This window comes from Astyanax mexicanus, chromosome 24 (genome assembly GCF_023375975.1).
Source record: "Astyanax mexicanus isolate ESR-SI-001 chromosome 24, AstMex3_surface, whole genome shotgun sequence".
NCBI classification, from domain to species: domain Eukaryota; kingdom Metazoa; phylum Chordata; class Actinopteri; order Characiformes; family Acestrorhamphidae; genus Astyanax; species Astyanax mexicanus.
In genome coordinates, this window is record NC_064431.1 from 25837152 (window position 1) to 25859990 (window position 22839).

The 22839-nt window shown below is 39.6% G+C and overlaps 1 protein-coding gene across 10 annotated transcripts in view; it reads right to left on the reverse strand.

Moving 5' to 3' along the window:
- The window catches only part of cadpsa (Ca2+-dependent activator protein for secretion a), a 214045-nt gene that overhangs the window by 30182 nt on the left and 161024 nt on the right, over positions 1 to 22839 (reverse strand). For 2 of the 10 annotated variants that reach the window (XM_049471432.1, XM_049471428.1), the window contains 5 exons: positions 19763 to 19831; positions 12520 to 12626; positions 5554 to 5710; positions 1716 to 1857; positions 575 to 727 (listed from right to left, as the gene is read on the reverse strand). In XM_049471432.1, coding sequence (XP_049327389.1) covers positions 575 to 727; positions 1716 to 1857; positions 5554 to 5710; positions 12520 to 12626; positions 19763 to 19831 — 628 coding nt within the window. Of the gene's footprint in view, positions 1 to 574; positions 728 to 1715; positions 1858 to 5553; positions 5711 to 9490; positions 9500 to 11990; positions 12021 to 12519; positions 12627 to 17655; positions 17689 to 19762; positions 19832 to 22839 lie in introns of all 10 variants that reach the window. The other 8 variants (XM_049471434.1, XM_049471430.1, XM_022682796.2 and 5 more) reach the window with 5 other exon arrangements.

Consider the following 22839-nt stretch of genomic DNA (forward strand, 5'->3'; position numbering starts at 1 on the left):
ATAAATGTTTGTTTTCAATTTGTTCCATTTTGATGCAGAACCTGTTAGCATCTTAGCTAGCTCACTGACAATGTTGGCTAGCTCTACGGTAACCTTAGTTCTCTCCCCACTAATGTCAGCTAGCTCTATGCTAACCTAAGCTCTCTCTCCCTATGAATGTTAGCTAGCTCTAGGCTAATGGCAGCTAGCACTATGCTAACCTTAATTCTCTCCCCAGTAACGTTAGTTAGCTCTACGTTAAACTTAGTTCTCTCCCCTTTAACGTTAGTTAGCTCACAGCTAATGTTATCTAGCTCTCTGCCAACCTTAGTTAGCTCTCCCCAGTAACTCACCGCTAATGTTAGTTTGTGCTTTCCCACCGGCATTAAACGCACCAACTAAAAATGTAATACCTACAGCAAATTTACAGTAAATTTAAAACAATTTAAGATCTTAACCATCCAAATTTTAATTTACAGACTAAGACTTTTTAAGGACCCGTGGGAACCCTGAATTTATCCAGTGATTCATTCCTTATGTTTATACCAAAGCCACGTTTGCACAAATTAAAACCCAGTACAGACTCATTACACACTCTGTGTCCGATAACGCTGGCATCCAGTTTGAGGCAGAAAAGCTAGGCATTTGCACCGGTGGCAGACTAACTGACACCGGCAGATTTGGAACTTTAGGCATTTGGAGGTTCACGTTTGGTAGGTTGACATTGGGCAGATTACTGGTTAGACTCCTGTGAAGAGGAGGAAAGAAAGAAAGAAAAGACAGAAGAAAGAATGCTGTAATGTGGATGAACAGATGAGCAGAAAAAACAAGTATGACCTGAGGAGGAATACCAGTATGATATAAAGATTCAGAGCATGAAAATAGTTGCTAAAAATGCTAGAAATGACAAGCGCAGCAGAGACAGTGCTGATCCCAGTATGATGGTTTTTGAGAACGTGAGAAGAAGACATGATTATATAGTGCACGTTGAATAGGGTTAAATGGTATAATGGTAAAGCCCTTTCACGCTGCTTCTGATTTTTTACCAAAAAAAAAAGTTGAATGAACTTGACTTTTATACTGAGTCTGAAACTCACAGACCACAACACTGCATTTTATTATTATTAAATTTGTTTAACAGAGCTCGTTCAATTTTCTGCTGCATCAGAAGCGATAAAATCACACTGACCAATCAGATCTGAGCTCAGTGGAGCAGCAGCTCGTGATTATGGCTGCGGACTAAACAAATGAGCCTAAAGCCGCAGCAAAGGGAGGAGCCTAAACTCTGATCAACAAGCCGACTATAAACCTGCAGAGTTTGAAGAGAGTATATATAAATTATAAATATACATTTTATATATTATATTATATATAAAAAAGTCTAGCCATTTCATAAAGTTTGTCTTGGTGCGTCTAGGTCTGTTGACATTCCACAAAGAACAACAAACACCACCAACAGTTTGATAGAAAGGGTTTACTTCTTAAAACAGATTTTTTTTTAGAGGCAATGAATCAACAGTGAAATTATCAAAGACTTTTAGAGATATGTTGAAATAACAAAAACACTATGCCATTCTTACCTGCATTGCAAAAAAAGAAAGAGAGAAATGGATGCGTAATAATTGTACACATATTACATTTGTTCATGTGAACAACTTTAGGTATTTTTTCTGTATAAAAGAACATTTTAATTGATAAAAATGATCAGCGAAACTTAAAGAAGGAAGGTTTCTTACTTTACTGGCTCCCAGGACTCGCGCTCAAAGCCCCGGTGGATTGACTGGGCAATGGAAGACTCCATTAGATCCACATATCTCACCACCAGGGGGGCATAGAGGTCTTGCAGGTGCTTGTGGAACTTCCCATTACACAGGTTGTCTGTAGGGGGAAAAGGAAGGGGGGTTATTATAAGTTGACTCATAACTAGGGGTGGGCGATATGGCTCCAAATAATATCATGTTGATATTTCATGATATTTTCAAAATAACGATACTCTTGACGATATGACAAAACACTGATTTAAAAAGAAGATTCAAAAATACACTACTGTAACAAAAATGAAAATTACATTTTATTATTGAATTTGATATGATATGACAAACTCCTAACTGAGATATGAAAAAATGCAAGAATTTGGTCAGATTTGTAACAGAAGTAAATGATTCAGAATGTCATGAACGTACTAATTGCACTCCAAATATCTCCATATATCCAGGATTTAAATAAAATAAATGACACTGGACAGATATAATCTCTATAGTCTCTAGTAGATATATAATGGGAAATGAGAACATTGTGATTTATTTTTTTGCTAAAAACAGCAAAAAAGTAGTACCCTGATGTGATAGTTAGGGGTGGGTGATATGGCGCGATATTTCAGGGTATATTAACGTTCATGATATTCAAAAATGTTGGCGATATTATTGCATACGATACGATATAGCACAAACCTACTCATAACTTAAAAGGTGTCTGTTTGAATGTATACGTGCATACAAACATACATCTAATTTATAATAGTTACGTAATGTTCGGAAATATCCAATTTTATACAAAACAGACTTCAGACCAGAGACTGTAAAATAGATAGACGCTGTGTCTCCGTTCCCATTCATTCAATGAAATTGAAGCCAAAATCTTCCGCCGTGTTGGCGATCCTGAAACCCGAGTCTGCGCAGTATAGAAAGACCAGAGGAGGGAGAAAGACTGTGGAGAGACAGCCTACTCATTTAAATAACCCCGCCCCCGAGGGCTGCCTCCACAGAGCTATACACAGTCTATGGTCCCACCCATACAGTCATTGGTCCCACCCTGGCTACGTGTAACCCAGCCGTTTTACACACCAATAACCACACCTTTTTCATTAGAGCTGAATAACGTTTTAAAAAATGAATTCTGTGGGGATATAAAAATGTAACAGTATAAGCAGAGGTTACACTAGCTGCTGCATTTAAATAATGGAGGTAGAATTACAGTATATTGGGGGAAAAAAAACGTGATTGAATTTTGTTGTTTTGCCATTGAAACCTATGGGGATGGGTGGAGTTACACAGCTTTCTGCAACCGAACAGCAGGGGGCTTCACTTTTGAGAGAGGTTGCTCTGTCCAGCTATACACAGTCTATGGTTCAGACTAATTATGGGTTTACAGTGTATGCAGTGAGTTACTTCAATAAGTATGGATTAGTGCTAGCTGCACTTCACAATTTACACAGTTTCTCTATGTGAGTATGTGTGAGAATTAAATAATTATTACAGAATTACAGCATGTACATCGATGGTGGAAGACAAAACATGTTTTGTTTTAGTGTTTGATGGCAAAACACAACAGCAGCCTCCAGCATCTATCTATCTCCCTCCTCCTAGTGCTCTCTCTCTCTCTATACTCAAGGTCGATCATTCGCAGTAGGTGCCATGTTTGTTTGCCTCCCTGATGCTCTGTTCCAATTAGCCACTTGAGTGGCGGTGGTTGTCCACTTGGCTGTGTGTGTCCGCGAGCGTATGGCTGCGGCTCAGAGCTCTTGGGCTGCTCTGTTTTAGACCTCATTAGCAGCATGAACAGCCTCCTGCTTTAGCGCCTGTCTGGTGCTAAGGCCATTTCATAGCACATAAGCTGAGCCGAGTGCTACGGGCTAAGCGGAGTGACCTTCCATGTGGATAGCCCAGATGCAGTGCGAGCTTTGGGTGGGCAGTGTTTGTGTGTGTGTATGTGTGTGTCTGATTTGTACAATATCGATGTGTAGTTTTTTTTCTTATTATTTTTAAATCCCTTATCACATATTTTATGACAATCATGACAAATGTGTGAGCTTTTATCCATTATCATCCAACATTCAGAGACATGCAGCAGGTGATTGGTGAGTATTGGTTAGATAAAAATAATAAAATAAAATACATAAAAAATCTCTTCTCGGTCCACCTGTTTCTCAGCAGGGATAACGCGCTGTTTAATATCGAGAAAACGTTACCAGACAACAACCTGTCAAGCTGTGCCAAGAATGCCACTGGTGTAATTAGTGCACTGCAGTTCACAAAGACGCGTCTTTGTTCAGCACCACGGACAACTCCGCATTCACTGCAGTTCATTAGCAACATGAGAAGAAGGCCTCCAGCCATCTCTTTACATTCAATGTGTTATTTTGACCCCTCCTTGCCTCCTCTTCTTCTCCAGGCCAGCATTAATCTATAGCCCATTATGGCAGCTATAGTTCTTATAGTTAACTGATCCATTTGGCTTTTTATTTTTTGTTATGTAATATGACTGAAATGCAGCTACAAAGCAATCAGCAATTTTAAAGTAATTATGATGTTCTCACAATTAGTTTACTCAAGAAACAGGCCAGCTGTTTGAGAAATTAATCAAGTGATCAGAAAGAAAATCCAAATAATCGATCAAATAATTGGTCTGAATTAGGGCTGCACGATACTGAAAAATATTTACATTGTAAATGTTCTTTTTTTCGACGATATATATCGCAATATTAAACAATGCAGGGCCCATGACGTCACCAGCCCCGCCTCTTCCCGCACGCTGTCCCGCGTCCGGACCGATCAAGAGCTGAGTTTTACTGCGACAGCCTTAATCTGAATATACGTTTGCATGCCAAAAGTCAAAGGAACTAATATTGTGTCCCTTTACTTGTGGATATTATTTTTGGCTGCATCACTTGTCTGGAAATGCCCACACCTGTACAAGTTCAGCGAGGTTTTACACTGATAGTAAGTGCCAGATGGATGGGGCATTCCATTTCTGATGTTATGTGGATGTTAAAATTTCTGGAGCTGCTGTGTAACATAAACCAGGAATAATACCGAGAATACATCACAGAGGACATTTCAACACAGTGGACAGCGCAGTGGCTGGTTATGATCTTGACCGGATGTATATAGAGCTCTGGAAAAAAAATTAGAGACCACTCAAAAATTAAACGTTTCTTTGATTTTACCAAATTGAAAACCTCTGGAATATTATTAGGAGGAAGATAAACTGCTTGAATTTTTGCAACAGGAGTGGCATTAGTTATCCAAAAGCAGTGTGTAAGACTGGTGGAGGAGAGCATGCCAAGATGCTTGAAAAATGTATATATGCACAGTACCAGTCACACACCATCTCATTTAATGTTTTTCTTTATTTTCTTTATTTTCAAAATGGTAGATAAATATTAAATTTAAAAAGTGTTTGCCTTACCTAACTAAGATGGTAATTTGGGATGAGCTGGAGCTTCAAATATTGTTCAGCACCTACAAGAACTCCTTTAAGATGCTGAAAAAACTATTCCAGGTGACTGAGATTAAAATACCAAGAGTGTGCAGATCTGTCCTCAAAGCTTAATGCAGCTACTTAGAAGAATCGAAAGTATAATATATAGTCTGAATTGTTTAACACTTTTTGTGCTCTAAATAATTCGTGGTTCTGAATAGCTTTAATACTGTCTTTAATATTACATTTAAAATGTAAAAAAATCATTGAATGAGAAAACGTGTGTTCAAACTTTTCACTGGTACTGTATATGATTGATGATCTAACGACCTACTGACAGTCCTGCAAGGAACACAGAGTCTTCAGAGTGCTTACAGTCAAGGCGCAGATAGTCGTTGAGCAGTTGAAAGAGTGGAAAACTGTCCCAGCTGTCTGGTGGCTGGACTTCCAGCGCTGCATCCATATCCACAGCGTAAAGGGACAGGAACGTCTCGGCGTGTTCAACCATCAGATCAGACCACCACGCGAATGCCTGTAGAGAGCGTATGGAGATGTGAGTGACAGTGAGGAGTGCATGGATAGCATCGAGGGACACTTTTGTCTAAGACACACTGTCTCACTCTCTCTGGAGCTCGGCGTGAGGCTTAACGCTCCACAGATCTACACAACGCCTCTATGTCTCACTTTGTAGAAGTTCCCACCTTATTTCAATCACTATTCATAGTACCAGTAGACTCCTCACAGCTTCCAGCATTAACACCAACACATCAGGCTGTCTCTTACACACACACACACACACACACACAGTTACTCTTCCATCGAACCTCAGAGACATAGAGTGTGAGCTCAGAGAGCGAGGCGTTGTGGAAATACCTCCTGCCTTGTTATAGAGTCTGGAGAGTGTCAGAGTTCGGCTTCTTCTCATGCAGGTTAAAAACGCCTTACATGCTTCTCTTCTGCAGAGCAGCACACAAGGGTGCAGCACTATTACTTTCACATCACGCACTGTAAAAAACTAATGCACTAAACTGATGATACGGTCATGTGGGGAAAAAACATGGGACACCCAATGAAAACCTTAGTCTTTTTAACCTATTTAAACATATTTAATCCTCAATTTGACAGTACTAAGACTTGGATCTTACACCCCCAAGTTAATCAGTACTCTAACAAGGTCTCTCAATTATTTTTGTACAATATATAGTTCTAGAACAACATGATAACATGATTGCGATGGATAATATTTTAAGTGATTAAATGATTTACTGATTTAGCATAATAATGTAGTAGTGTAGTGCTGTTGGGCGAAATTAGCTGCTAACGGCTAGCACTAGCTGTTATCCGCTAATCCTAATGCTGCTGCACCCAGCCATAGTGTAAATCTGGAATTCTAAGCTTACTGTAAGTAAACAGAAGTGCTTTACTCACCCAAATAAACAGTTTTCATGAGAGAAATCTTTGTAGATTAACATTCAGTGCTTGTTTGACTTTAGAAGAAAATACATATTTTTAAGAATTACAGTTTTTTGTATTTTCACCACCCAGCGGCAACACCTGCTGAAGTAAAAAGAAAACACTTGTTCCTTACTAGTGTCGCATTATGCACCTTATAATCCAGCGTGCCTTATGTATGAAAATAGACCAGAAAATACACATTAATTGACATGCCTTATAATGCGAATAATACGGTATTTAAGATTCTTCAGACAATGAAACTTAAATAATGAGATAAAATATGACAAAATACCCTAGAAATTCATGAATAAACATAAGCAAACTAAAATAAAACTATGTTTTAAACACAGTTGATGTAACGACTCACATATGTTACTCCCCTCATGCATTCGACTTAACGTCAAAATGTACCCGAGCTGTGAAAAGAGGCTTTAAACCAAACTACACTAATATCTGAAGTTTGAAAAAAGAAACACAGAAGCAACCACTTGGGAAAACATGGCAACCACATAGTAATCACCTAGCTAGACCAAAGCAACCACCTGGGAAACCATAACAATTACTTAGCAATCACTTGGCAACCACATAGTTACCACCTGGGAAACCATACCTAGCTACACCAGATCAACCACCTGTGAAACTAAACAATTACTTAGCAACAACATAGCAACCATTTATTTTTCCACATGACTGTATACTTGATTAAAATGTGCATTACTTCTTTTCAGTGCTCTCTTTTTTCTTTCTCTCTCTCTCTTTCTCTCACACACACACACACACACTCTGTCGATGTGAATGTAGCTGTGTGTACATGCACCCAGGAGCACTGGTCCTCAGTTCAGAGGAACTGCAGTCATGCAGCAGTCGCAGTCTCCAGCAACAGCATCCCAAACCCAAGATATCTTCTCCATGTTTTTGTGCCAAATTGTGGCTTAAAATTGTCAGAACACTTTTTATCGATTTGACCAGGCTGAGTTTTCCCTGTTGCTGGAGGAGTGCTCTGCTGTCGGCACATGTCTTGCATGTCTCAGAGTTGGCAAAACATGTCAGAGAAATGCAGGGGTTATGTAAGAGTTCATCTCCACAGGGTCCCTTCCACATGCTTTGAAGACTGAGCACCAGCAGTGGCTAGAAGTGGTGTAGTCTACTGAGCGCCTGCTGACTATCACTTCAGTTAACTGGGGTCTTTACTGGGATGTTCAGGTGATGGACTGGACCAGGCTGGAGCGAATGAACACGGTAAAATCCACAGTGTTGTATTCACTCCTACAGAGTGATAGGGAATCTGGCTTAAATGGCCTTATTCATTAGTTACACTGAAACAAGCACACATTTAAGTGCCCAGAATAAACTCATTCAAAAGAGCGAGTGTGTAAAGCTACTTACGATAACAGAATTTTGATTTTGTAGGAGTACAACACTTACTAGACAGTTTAAGAAAATAGTGCAGAGAGATTTTTTAGACTGCTTTGCATTTTGGAGGGTCAAAGGCAACCTTTGAAAAGCTGTGTGCCATGATTAAGCCAACCGTTGGGCCAGTCGTTTCTCCAACCTCTGGCAACCTGGGCCAAAAAAAAAAAAAAAACCCTGAGAGTTCCGGTAAGCCAGTGTGATATTTGCTAGTGGATTGTCTGCCGCCTACTCGCCTCTGCATGGCAAAAAGGTAGAGCTTTGTGCGGTTAGCAGCTAATGCTGCTCCAGCAGTGCTAGCTGGGGTTAGCAGCAGGCTACAGGCTGATAATACACACCTTTGAGCGTTGAAAAAACTAGCATTTAGAGGGGTTAGCAGCTAATGCTAATGCTGCTCCAGCCTCGGTGCTGGAGAACTAAACTGGATCTCCTTTAGAGTGCTGCGCTTTAGCGAGGTGTGGCTTTACTGCTACTTATCACCTGACTGGTAAAAAGGCGCATTGATGATTTTTGTAAAAATTAAAATACGGTACACCTTTGAAACCAGTGCAGTTGATTAATTAGCAGTTAATAGTACAGTACTGTTACTGATTATGATTATAATACACACCTCTAAATGGTGAAAGAGCTAAGTCTGTTAGTGGCTAATGCTAATGCTGCTCCAGCAGTGCTAGCTGGGGTTAGCAGCAGGCTACAGGTTGATAATACACACCTTTGAGCAGTGAAAAACAGGGTTAGCGGCTAATACTGCTACAGCCTTGGTGCTGGAGAGCTAAACTGAAACTCCTTTATTATAACCTCCTTTATAACCTGACTGGATTTTAGGAAACCAGTGCAGTTGATTAATTAGCAATTAACAGTACAGTACTGTTACTGATTATGATTAAAAAACCACAAATGATTATTTTTTTACATTTTACAAACATTTTGAGCAAAAAGTAAGTTTGATGATACTTTTTTTTTGATACTTAAACTTTCTTCACAAAACTTTGCTGAATAAGGGCCAGAGCGTGTTTTTCTGTAGGAGTGAAATAATCTCGTAACGAGATCAGTTCAGCACTCAAGATTTTACTGTCCACAGAGCAGAGGGGGTGAAAAGGGTGGGCGTCGGGGTTGTGCAAGACGACATATGTGAAAATGAGCTCGGTTTCATTTTCAGAGGGCACGTCAGGAGCTGCTTCAGGGCAGAAGAAGCGGCTGTCCGTCTGGCACTTGTGCCCACACAAGCAGCTTGCTTAATGTTTAACGCTCCGCAGTAGAGCAATGGGGAGGGTGGGGTGGGGAGGTCTGGGAGCGAATACAAGCCCTTTTATATCCTGGGTGGGTTGAGGGAATACTGGACATGCAGAGAAGATGGGGAAGAGGAGAGGGTTTGGAGTTGGTGGGGGGAGGAGGGTAGGTGGGTAGGTAGGGAGGGGGCGCATGTGGGCTCTTGTCTATCACATACCTCTTTACCCTTTCGAACGTATCCAGGCAACCCAGTAAACAGCGAGAGAACACAGTGAACGTTACATCAGATTGATCATCTTTTACTTCAACACAAGTTAAGGCCTATATCCTTTTCTACATTCCCGACCCAAACATGTTAGTGAGTTAAACATGTTGTAATGGCTGTAATAATGAGGATTAATGCAGGCAACACCATTCTTCATTCCTCATGTATTTCAGTATTTCAGCTAGATTTAGTCATGCATTCCTGTTTAGATAAAAAAAAAAGCTTAATAGCAAGAGAACAAGATTCTACTTTTTAATGTTTTCTAAGCTTCAAGATGCTCAAGATGATCATATCAGCAGGAACTGAGGTTGAATATCAAGGTAATGGGATAAAAAGCAAAGGTCAGTACTTTCTCAGTGAATATACAATTTTATGTCTCTCAACCCTTTTTGATGACAAAGCAGAAATTACCAGAAACAGCATGCTAAATCTAATCTAAATTTCAACCATGTTCAAAGATGACTGGATCACTGCCTTTTCCCCTGCAATGCTGTAAATTGAGACCACACACTTTTAAAAAGTGAAGAAGAACCATTATATCTACTACAGTCTAAGGGTGCTTTCACACCTGAAAGTCCAGAACGTGGTCCAAACTAAGGTTCATGTGTTTACTACATTGTATATATTTGGTCCGCCTATTTTTGTTTTCACACTGCAGTTTAGGGAGCGCACCAAAGATCTCCTACATCCTTTCATCATCACTAACGTATCGATGTGTTTTACTTAACTTGACGCTGATTGGTTTTAGAAGGACATGCGTCTGACGTTGGTGTGTTGACAATTCAGCGGGTGGTTCATTCGGCGGGAAGCTTTCCCAGGATAAGGATAAAATGAATGAACAGATTCATTTTGTCTCCATAGTAGTGCTGCTATTGTGATTTTTATACCAGCAGCAGCAGCAACCTCAGGCACAGTACTCTAGGTTAGTTCAAATTCGCAAAACAAACGTGCTACGGTTATTTTTCTTCTTCTGCTGCCGTTGCTGAGGAACGCCTGCTCATCTTCCTGTAACTGGTCCGAAAGTTCGAACCATCCAGAAAAGCGCTTTCACACTGCAGGCAAACCGGACCATGGTCCAGTTTGATCTGGAGTGAGACCACCTCTATTGGTTGGACCAAAATCTGGTCCTTTGGACCAAACGAGGCACGTGTGAAAGCACCCTTACTCATCTCAGTTTAGGCCAGTGGTTCTCAAACTGGTCCTCAGATAGTCTGAGTCTATAGTTTTTTGCTCTAGGACTAGTGCTTTGTTGATGGGTTAGAGGTTAGTCTATTTATCTGAGGTCCCTTTTGAGAACAACTGATTTAGGTATCTAGATGTGTTTTTTTTAAGGGATTGCTACAAAGAATTCTACATTTTCAGATGGAATTAGTTTCTCACATGAGGAGGTGGGTGATATAATTTTACCACAGATAATAATAGAGTTTCTCAGTGATTGTAGCTTCGTCTGAATGCACCATGCCATTTGTTTCATTTTCTGTAAAAAAATGATTTTTTACAGAAAAATTTTGGCAATTTTGTTTTGTCGGCAGCAAAATAGTTTGAGTAAGCCGAGACTTCTTATCCCATGCAAAAGGTCCTGTAGTAAAATTACATTAGTCCACCTTCTTATGTAAAGCTAATCCCATCCAAATAAGGCTTAAGAGACAAGAGACAATGTTCTAAATGGATACAGCTGTGCAGACGTAATGTTGAACCTCTAGGAGTGCAGTTAGACATCCCAGTGTTTGGTCTGTCCAGTGTTTAGTTGGTCATACAGCAAGGCCAACATGCAGCAGTGGGTTGTGGTGCTACCCAGCAGACAAAAGTTGAACAAAAGGTGAACATTAGGTCGTCAACCTGGATCAGTTTAACGGGATGTTAAAGATTAATGTGGATGTCAAATACAGCACTGGAAAAAAATAAGAGACCACTTAAAAATTATGAGTCTCTTTGATTTTACCACATTAAAAACCTCTGGAATATAATCAAGAGGAAGATAGATTGAATTTTAGCACCAGGAGTGAGTAGCATTAAGCTATCCAAAAGCAGTGTGTAAGACTGGTGGAGGAGAACATGCCAAGATGCTTAAAAACTGTGATTAAATCCAGGGTTATTCCACCAAATATTAATTTCTGAACTCTTCAAACTTTATGAATATGAATCTGTTTTTTTTCTTCATAATTATTAGAGGTCTGAAAGCTCTGCATCTTTTTCGTTATTTCAGCCAGTTCTCATTTTCTGCAAATAAATGTGCTTAATTACAATATTTTTATTTGGGAATTTGGGAGAAATGTTGTCCGTAGTTTATAAAATAAAACAACAATGTTTTTTTTATCCAAACATATACCTATAAATAGCAAAATCTAAGAAACTGATTCAGAAACTGAAGTGGTCTCTTATTTTTTCCCAGAGCTGTAGATAGTTTGTCCACTGGGTAGTGAAAACTAGAAAACTAGCTTAAATACTGTACCGGCTCCTCCGGTGAGCTCGACCCTGTGTCCTGTTGATGTAATTCAAGAGCACATGGTAAAATTGCTCTATAAAGCTTTTCTGCTCTCTCTCTCTCAAGCAAGAGGAAAGTGTGCTGTGAGTGTTTTGATAGGTACACATGTTTAAATATGGGAAATGGTGCTTGGTACTATTGGTAGTGCCTGTTTGTAGTAGTGCAAAACACTAATGCTTTAATAATGTTTCCTTAAAGCTGAACTATCAAAGCTTTTAAAGCCGAATCTCACCTGTACAATAATATTCAGCAGGTCATAACACTGAACACTGCTTTTTTCGTCATATAGACGTTCACTACAGCAACATAATACATAACTATTATATTTAAAGTATTTGAAAAGATATGATTGATGCATTTGATTAACTTTTTTTTTTTTTGCATGTTTAGTGTGTATGTATATGTGCATCAGACTGTTCTTGTGTGTAATGGTGTGTGTGTGTGTTTGTGAGTTTGTGACATTGCATATGTGTGTCCGTGTGTGTGTGAAACTCACCTCTGCATGATGCTCCTCGTTCTGCTGTAGCACCTCGATGACCAGTTCAGCCAGGCGAAGTGTGTCTTCCAGTTTTTTGGCAGGCGTAACTAACCGGCCTACATTCTCTGAGGCACAAGGGCAAAACTGTTAATGTGGACACACTCGTAACACTCACACACACACACACACTCAGTCCTGAAACCTACCCTTCTTCTTTCTGTCAACAGAATGCCATTTTTCAGTCTAGTTCTCTCAGCGGTTGAGTTGGTAAGCAGTAAGCTGTAACTAGAGGAGCTGTTAGGAATAAGTATTTGAGCCCATTTCATCTTTAGTGGTAAACAGGGTTCTTTCTCCATTTTAAAAGTCAAATTTAATGCTTTTTCAAAACTTTTTAAGACCCATATAAATATGTTTTAGACCCAAAGATGTAGTCATATTTTCTTTAGTAGAAAATTATTTATTGTATTGGAAATCCAAACTTAATGCTTTCCCAAATGTTATCAATTTTTTGTTTTCAATTTTGTTCCATTGTGATGCAGAACATGTTAGCATGTTAGCTAGCTCTCCGCTAATTTTATTTTGCTCTCCGCTAATCCTAGTTCTCTTCTCGGTAACGTAGCTAACTCACTGCTAACGTTAACTCTGCTAACCTTAGTTCTCTCTCCGGTTATGTTAGCTAGCCCTCCGCTAATGTTAGTTAGCTCTACGCTGACCTTAGTTCTCTCACCAGTAACATTAGCCAGCTCTACGCTAACCTTAGGTCTCTCCCCAGTAACGTTAGCTAGCTCGCCGCTAATGTTAGCTAGCTCTACACTAACTTTAGTTCTCTACTGAGTAACGTTAGCTAGCTCTCTGCTAATGTTAGCTAGCTCTACATTAACTTTAGTTTTCTCCCCAGTAACGTTTGCTAACTCTCCGCTAATGTTAGCTAGTTCTACACTAACCTAAGATCTCTCCCCAGTAATGTTAGCTAGCCCTCCGCTAATGTTAGCTAGCTCTACACTAACCTTAGATCTCTCCCCAGTAATGTTAGCTAGCCCTCCGCTAATGTTAGCTAGATCTACACTAACCTTAGTTCTCTCTCCAGTAACGTTAGCTAGCTCTACACTAACCTTAGTTCTCTCCACAGTAATGTTAGCTAGCTCTACACTAACATTAGTTCTCTTCGTGGTAATGTTAGCTAGCTCTACACTAACCTTAGTTCTCTCCACAGTAATGTTAGCTAGCTCTACACTAACATTAGTTCTCTTCGTGGTAATGTTAGCTAGCTCTACACTAACCTTAGTTCTCTCCACAGTAACGTTAGCTAGCTCTCCGCTAATGTTATCTAGCTCTACACTAACCTTAGTTCTCTCCCCAGTAACGTTAGCTAGCTCTACACTAACCTTAGTTCTCTCCACAGTAACGTTAGCTAGCTCTCCGCTAATGTTATCTAGCTCTACACTAACCTTAGTTCTCTCCCCTGTAACGTTAGCTAGCCCTCCACTAATGTTAGCTAGCTCTACACTACCCTAAGATCTCTACAGAGTAATGTTAGTTAGCTCTACACTAACCTTTGTTCTCTACCGAGTAACGTTAGCTAGCCCTCTGCTAATGTTTGCTAGCTCTACACTAACCTTAGTTTTCTCTCCGGTAATGTTAGCTAGCTCTACACTATCCTTAGTTCTCTAATGAGTAACGTTAGCTAGACCTCCACAAATGTTAGCTAGCTCCATACTAATCTTAGTTCTCACCCCAGTAATGTTAATTAGCTCTACGCTAATGTTAGCTAGCTCTACGCTTACCTTAATTCTCACCCGTTATGTTAGCTAGCTCTCCGCTAACGTTAGCTAGCTCTACACTAACTTTAGTTCTCTCACCCCTATAATGTTAGCTAGCTCTCCGCTAGATCTTGCATATAGTTAGTATGCTCTGTTTTGCGAGTTAGCATGCTAACGGTTGCTGATTTAGCAACACAGCAACCGGTCTAAAAGGCCAATGGTTTTGCATGACAACTTTTATATACTTTGTTTAAATCCTAATAACTGAGATATGCAGTAAATTGGAGGGTAACTAGTGGAATTGACTTTTAAGCTCTGCTTACCAACCTCATACCTATGCAATGTACAAACATTTTATCACAGTCTATAGAACTGTATTACACTGTATTAAACTGTATTAAATTCAACTGTTTAGCAAAAAGGGCTACAGATATTAGCAGCATGGCCTAGCCTAGCTATTGAATATACTGTCAATATGGAACAATATGAGCATAATGAGTCAAATTAAAGCAAAGAATAAAACGTAAATAAAATCAACAAATATGTTACAGTCATCATGCATAACGCTAAGCACGTGCAGGACGTTGACTAACCTGTTGACTATTATTTCTTTACTTTCTTTTACTGTCTATCTGCTCTTTTGAGAAGCTTTCTAGCTCTTTCTTACTGCTAAAATGAGTCAGTAACATTGATTTGGTTTAAAACAAGTAGGGAAATGCTGTTAGTGGATCTCCTCGTTCATGGTGTTAGTATGAGACTACAGCACCTCGTAAAGAGGTAAACCTACACAGAACATAATAATGGTTACACATGAGACATAGAGCTTCATGAGGATGGCCCATCCAGTAATGTGTTCCAAGGGTATGGAGATGTTGTGGCAACGTAAGAAGACATTGACAAACACTGTGGGTAATGAAAAGTAATCACCTCTAAGGACAAGGGATTGACTGAGAATATGGAGTGACAAGTTTAACAATATGCTGTTATAATACACCAATTAGCCATAACATTAGCACCACTGACAGATAAGGAAAAAAAATAAAACATTGATTATCTTCATCTACAGTGGCATCTGTCAGATGGTGGGATCTACATAATGCTGTGGAAAAAATTAAAGAGACCACTTCAGTTTCTGAATCAGTTTCTCTGATTTTGCTATTTATAGGTATATATTTGAGTAAAATGAACATCTTTCTATAAACTACGGACAACATTTCTCCCAAATTCCAAATAAAAAACATTTATTTGCAGAAAATGAGATGGGTTTTTCTGGGTTTTCAGATCTCAAATAATGCAAAGAAAACAAGTTTATATTCATAAAATTTTAAGAGTTCAGAAATCAATATTTTTTAATCACAAGTTTTAATTACAGTTTTTATGCATCTTGGCATGTTCTCCTCCACCAGTCTCACACAATGCTTTTGGATAACTTTATGCTACTCACTCCTGGTGCAGAAATTCACGTAGTTCAGTTTGGTTTGATGGCTTGTGATCATCCACCTTCCCCTTGATTCCAGAGGTTTTCAATTTGGTAAAATCAAAGAAACTTTTAACTTTTATATTTTTTTAAGTGGTCTCTTATTTTTTATATATTATATAATGCTCTGTTTAGATTTAAATTCTGCAATTTCATGACTTGTATAGTACACTACTTAGTAGTAGTGTGAAATTTGACATTTTGTCATTTGTATGTTACATGATTTTGTCAAATGTTTTGTTTTGTCTTTTGTATCTTAACAGCGCGGCTCTTTGTGCGTCTCAGCAGAGGAAATTGATCTGCGCATTCACGTTGTAAAGGAATGCCAGCAGCTCATTTAAGTGAACAAGTTAAATGTCAGGTTTGCACATTAGGTTGCATGGCGCACCTATGGGAATGGACTCTGATGATTGACTGTTGTCTAGGTTTATTTCAGTCAGTGGCGCTCCTGTGTTTTCCTCTGCCAAAATATTAACATGACAGAAATGTACCTGAAAACACCTTACTTCCAGACCACCCTGCCCATCAGTATAGATTTATTCCTCAATTCCTAGACACTATTTTAACGACTTGGGCACAAGGCGTGAAAATAGGCTGTTGACAAGGTTTAAGGTAGCCAAGAGCATTGCGACGCACCTTGCCCAGGGTGTACAATAGTGCCCAAAGCCTCAATCAAATGGTCAAATCTACTCAGGATTATGCAAGTGGTGCTAATATTATGGCTGATCCATTGTCAGAATGTTAGCTTTGCTATCACAGTATTATATTATTAGTATTATAATTATAATAGCTTCTGCTAGTGTCCCACCAGCACATATGGTTCAGAAGCCATAGAGTCGCCCAACCCTTCTCAGCCAATGACTCTCCATCACAAAACACACTCCACACACACTTCAGTTAACCCTTTAACTGGAATTTTGGAAACAAGATTGAGGTGGATTTTGATCCAGAATGGCGAAGAAAACACAAACTCCGCAAAAGAGAGGAGCAGTTCTTTTGTGAAACTGCTGGACAGGTAAAGGGTTAAAATGAAAGGCGGGGTTTCGCAGTGCGTGTTCACAGTACAGCAGAGACCTCAGTGTGTCTGCTGTGGAAGAAATGCCTTGTCGTGCCAAATCAGGTATTTCACACACAACAGGGAAAGCGCTGAAGAAGTAGATTCTCGCCGATCTAATTCTTCCCACAAGCTGTGACCAGGATATGAACAGTACCAAATACCTGATTTGCTCAGGATGCCAAAGCACCTTCCGTCTTAAACAATGTAGGGAGTTTTTTTATTTTCATGTAATTTAAATCCTTATTTATTAGTTATAATGCTATTTACTCTTATTTAAAAAAAAATCTCAATACATTTGATTATTAGTTTTAGCGTTATATAACATGTTTTCTCTGTAGAGCCTTATTATGTTATTGAGGTTAAAGGGGGGAGGGGGATGCATGTCTGAAACACTAGTTATTCACGTTAATTTAAATTAAACTTTAAGGTTGGAGTCAATTCCCTCTTAATTCATCAATAGATGTGCATTCATTAGATTAAATGAAAGGTTCGTATTTTTATGACTTGTGGATTTAAACTGAATTTAAATTGAATATCTGAGATTCTTTTAAACTGATTTCTAAGGGAATCAACCCCAAGTCATTTTCAAAAAAAAAAAAAAAAAAAAAAAAAAAAGAAGCTCATACCAACGGATGAGACACAGTGCATCTCCTTTAGGCTCTAGAGATAGAGATGCACTGAATGGGACACTATAAAGGGAATAAGGGGACGGGTTGACATAACGTCGTCACAGCATTCCCGTGGCATTTTCAGGCCGTGCCATAGCAACACCGTGAGGGGGTTATGTCCCAATCTGGACAGGGGAATGCTCTTTTATAAGAACGACTGCAGTCAGTAATTAGTCAGACAAAAGGGTTCACCTGGATCCTTCTGATCCTTCTGAGATTTCTCAACTACGAAGAGAACAAGAAAGAAAGAGAGAGAGAGAGAGAGAGAGAGAGAGAGGAAGGGAGGAGAGAGAGGGAGGGGAAGAATAGAGCAAGAGAGTCAGCCAGTATTCCATTTTGAGGCTAAAGATGGAAGAAAAGAGAGAGAGGAATAAAGACTAATTATTGCTGCATTTACACTACAATTTTTTTTTTATTCTCTACATACCAACTGGTTTAGGCCCAAACATTCTGACGCTCTGAGTTACTGAGTGCTTAAAAAAATATTTTATACAGATTTTAAAGTTCAGTTTGTAATGTTAGCATGTTGTAGCATGATTACATTAACAAGCATGGGTCAGATAATTTTAGCTAGCCATCTCCAATATTAGTAACTAGCTGTAATCTACTGTAATCTATACATGTTGTGTTATGTACCTGGCAAACCAGGGCATGGAAATGGGACTGGGGAATAGCAGTGGGCAGCTTTGGAGGCTAAACCTGTGGCATACACCACACAGTTTAAATAAGAACTGTAAAGAGTTTTGGTTGTTTTAGGAGGGGTTATGGTTTTCCAGTCAGACTTTACCTTTTAACTGGTATTAAAAAGTCAGAAGACAAATATTTGCAGAGCAAGCTGCTGGGATGTTGCTGTTGTTCTTTACTCCAGAATTAAGACCTCAACATAATTAAACATGCTTGGAATTACTGGGCTGGATTTTGGAGTTCCTTTGCAGATTTCTTTAGATTTTCTAAAGTGTCTGCTTTTTTTCTTACCTTAACGGCTGTTTTGATGGGAAATCAAGTAAATAAAGGATGGTCTCTGACTTTTACACATCACTGTACTTTATTATGTAAGTGTTCAGCAGTATTTTGGTTCCAGAATGACTAAAAACTAATAGATTTGAGAAAAAAAAAAACTTCCTAAAGTAGTAATGAAGCGAATTGGCTATGCTGTAATGTAAATGCAGCCTAGGACAGAATTAGAGAAAAGATAGAGAGAGCTAGAGAGACAGAGACAGAAATAAAAGCGAGAATAAAAAGACCTGTAGACCAGAGCTTCATCTTTAAGTAACCCTGTGAGAACCTTCAAAGAGAGATGGCGCTCAAAGAGAGTGGTGACCATCAGCGGTACAGACAGGAAAACACACTGACCCTTAGCGACATTGTGATATGATCAGGACAGTTGTCTATGGCAACAGTAAAAAAAAAAAAAAAAAAAAACGAACAGACAGTGATATATAGTTAAATTGTGATACCGAACAACACATAGAAACGGCAAAGACGCGCAGTAAAAAAACGCACCAGAGACAAAAACACCACACCTAGGCTGGGTGTAGATAATATATATGATCTGAACAGACAGACAGACAGACCCAAAACCACACTCCCTAGGTTCTCCTGGTTCTCCTAATATGTTCCCCTGCCTCCACACAGTGGACGTCAGCTCTGAGCTCTGTACTCTGTAGAGCTGTACGGTTGGTAGAGTTCGTACAGTACCTGACCTGTGGCAAAAGCTTGTGACATAATGATCCATATGATTAGCAGGGCTGAGTTTGGGGGTTGGGAAAGGGTGGAGGGTGGAGGGCAGGAAACTCAAACAGAAGCGATTCAAAAAAAGTAAAAATGCATTCAAACCACAGACAGGAAAACGTGGAAGTCAGCAGAAGAAAAAAAGAAAGGAAAAAAAAAAGAGAAAAGGAGGGAGCGCGGAGGGAAAAAAAGCTAACAGATACAGTGCTGAAAGCTCCGTCACGCAGCACAGACAGACGAGGGAGTCTGATGGGGGTGGACAGAAGGACCTGTGGCGGAATATCTCACACTCAACTCAGCCAGACAGGAGAAACAGAGTTTGTAAAAAAAAAGGCAAGCAGACTCGGAGCGATAGATGTTATCAACTAGGGTTGGGGGGGCAGGAGGGCGAAGCGGGGGGAGCAGAGAGCGCATGGAGAAAAGGGCAGGTGCTGACGGTGATAAGCAAGGACTGTGTGTGTGTGTGAGTGTGTGTTTGTGAGTGTTTGGACATAAGACACAGAAATAAAGGATAAAGGAAGGGTGGGTCAAAAGGCATGGACCGGTGGAGGATGAGGGAGGTACTCACGAATGGTTAAATCCATCACTTGTGACGCCAAGCAGTAGACAGGATGCTCATACATTTCTCTCTTTTTCCCTACAAAAGAGGATTGGGCATGCAAGAGCAGGGGGTCAGAGGTGAGAAAGAGTGAGAGAGAGAGAGAGAGAGAGCGGGGAAGAGTAACACTGGATGCATGTGCGCTCTAGGGGGCGCTGTCTTCGTTACTAAGGTTAAGTCGTTGTGGGTGGCACGAGATTGCCTTTTTATATCCTATGCTTTTTCCCAGCATAACACGGCTGGCTCAAGTACATTATTCCCTTTACGGAAAAAATAAATATGTACCAAACAATAGAGCTGTCACAGCCCACATTCTTGTGTCCTTTACATTAGCATAGATGTTATCAATACATTTACTGCGGTAGTTACTACTAGAGGCAGTTCAGAGTCAAGCAAAGAAACAATACATATGGTAGCAGTCATGTTTTGCTTGAACTATCGTCCATAGAAGGTTCCCCACTGGTCAGCTACGATCTCATAGACCAAATTCCATTTCACCCCTTGGCCCTACCCCTATGTCTGGAGGGGTAGGTTAGGGGAAGGGATAGGGCTTGTTAGCCCTTCATACAGAGATTTTTCAGATGTACACTTCAAACAGAAGGCTATGAGAATCACTGGTAAGATGCTGGAACAAGTGACTACTAGTACTTTGTGTCAGTAGCTAGCTAACGTTCCTGTTCCACCTTAAAAGGTGCAACAGATGGCAGGGGCTACAGCATTTAAGGTGGAATAGGAAAAAAAAAATCAAAGCTAATTTCAGGGAAGGGTTACTCTCAAAAAGAAGGGGTACGGGTATGTGGTAGGGCCAAGTGGTGAAGTGGGATTGGGCCCTAGTTAAGATTACAGAAGTTGAGGCTCGAGAAGCACCTCTGCATAGTCAGTAGGGTTCCATGCTCAGTGGTTAAGCAGAGTGCAGATTATTAAAGGGGACAATAAAAAAAAGTTCTCTTGATTTTTAAAATCAGTAATATAAGTAGTAACTGATAAGTGTTTTAAACATGTGTTGCTGGGTTTACTGAGATTAGATACTAAGAGTCTTTATCCTTGGGTATCTCCAGAGGCGTGTTTCTGTTCTTTATAGAAATAGGTTTTAAAGACATTGCTTCTTATGTTGCGCTTGTAATTTTTAAAAAAGTTTTATCTAAAACTATTTGATGCTTCTTACAATCGAAACAAACATTAAAATTCTGTTTATTCCGTTTTGCCATTTGCTCTGCTAACTTTCCACTGCTTTCTGTAATAACTACACAACACAGTGCTATACTTCCACTTTCAGTATTTCAGTACTACATTTTACAGTAAACTACTTCAGCAATACTTAAGTAAAAAAAATGTTACATAGTTTAATACTTTAACTTAAGTGTGGAGATTAAGCTTTAGCTTCATACTTTTCATAGAGCACTTTTACTTTTACTCATGTTTGGGTCTAGTATTTTATGTCTGGTCACAGGTCACTTTAAAAACAGCCAATTAGAGGTGTGCCAAAAAATCGATTCACATAAGAATCTTGATTCTCATTTACTACGATTCAGAATCGATTTAAAATGTCCCAAAATCGATTCTGAGGGGCGGGTTTTAGTCTGATTTTGGGCTGGGTATTTTTGTTGGACCTGGCAACCCTGGGGATAGCGCTTGTCCCTTCAAACGGAGATCTTCCAGACACACACAGAGCGTAGGTGTTTGAGAATCACCGGTAAGATGGCAGAACAAGCACTATATTACATTAGATTAACGTGTAGTTTCAATGTTTTATGGCAGAATGCTTCATAACAAGCATAAAAAAGATCGCTAGTAGTTAGTTTCAGTAACTGTTAGCTAGCTAACTAGCTAACTTTCCAGTTCCACCTTAAATAACGCTACAGGTGGCAGCGGGCTGCAGCATTTAAGGCGGAACGGAAAAATAACAATAAGCTAATCAGAGCTAATTTCAGCTCCTCATCACAGAGGAATTAAGGAATGGACAATATGAATTAATTTCTCCACCTCCTGCTCCCTTTCTGAAGAAATACAACGACCTTAAATTAACTAGTTAATCAGCAGCTGCTCCTGAACTTTAGCGCTCCAGTGCTATCATCACATCAGCCCAGCAGCGTCACCTACACACCACCGCTAGTAGCCTGGTAATAAAGCAGTGTTATTTATTATTTATTTATTGTTCATTAACGTCATTGTGATATCCCAGTGATTCCTCTGTCACTGAAGACCCACATTCCTGCACATTTTATTGTTTTTGTAACACATTACCTGCTTCAGGACCAGTGTATATTTTGGAGGCTTTTTTCAATAAGATTCATAAGCCAGAAGCAGAAATTTTTATAAATCAAATCGTTTTGAATCAAAAATCGATTTTGAATCGAATCGTGGCCCCCAAAATCGGAATCGAATCGAATCGTGAGATAGTAAACGATTCCCACCCCTACAGCCAATTATGGATAACTGGAGCGATTAATTGTGTTATATTGGAATTATTCGGAAATGTATAAAATTAGTATGATCCATGTCTAATTCTCAAATGAAGTTCACATAACTTAGGCCATGTTTTGGCTTTTCAAACTGCTGTAAAGAAAAAGCCAATATAAAACAAGGGAAAAGGAGAGCAGATAAACAGAGAGAATAAGAGAAAGAGAGAGACAGAGGCACAAGGAGTGTTAAAACCCAAGTGAGGAAGAAGAAGAGACTGAAAAGCAGGGATAAGCAGCAGGTGAACTGGTTTAGGAAGGAGGTGTTAGCTGGAGGAGGAACATCGAGCAACGCTTGTTGCTTTACATCATCTCTGCCCGACGCCTGGCAGCTACCACGGGAAAGAGGTGAAGGTCAGACAGAGGGCAGCGAGGAGAAGGAGTCGAGCGCAGGATTTTAGAGAGGGAGTTGAATGCATTTTTACTCACACAGATCTAGAACAGGCACCTGTGACTGCGTCAGTCACACTAAAACACAGATATAAAAGTAAAAGCCAGAGCAGTGCACTTCAGACAGGGAAGAATAACTGATCACCTCTCATTAAAGAAAAAACCCGCTTTAAAATGCATTAATCACGAAAAGCACAA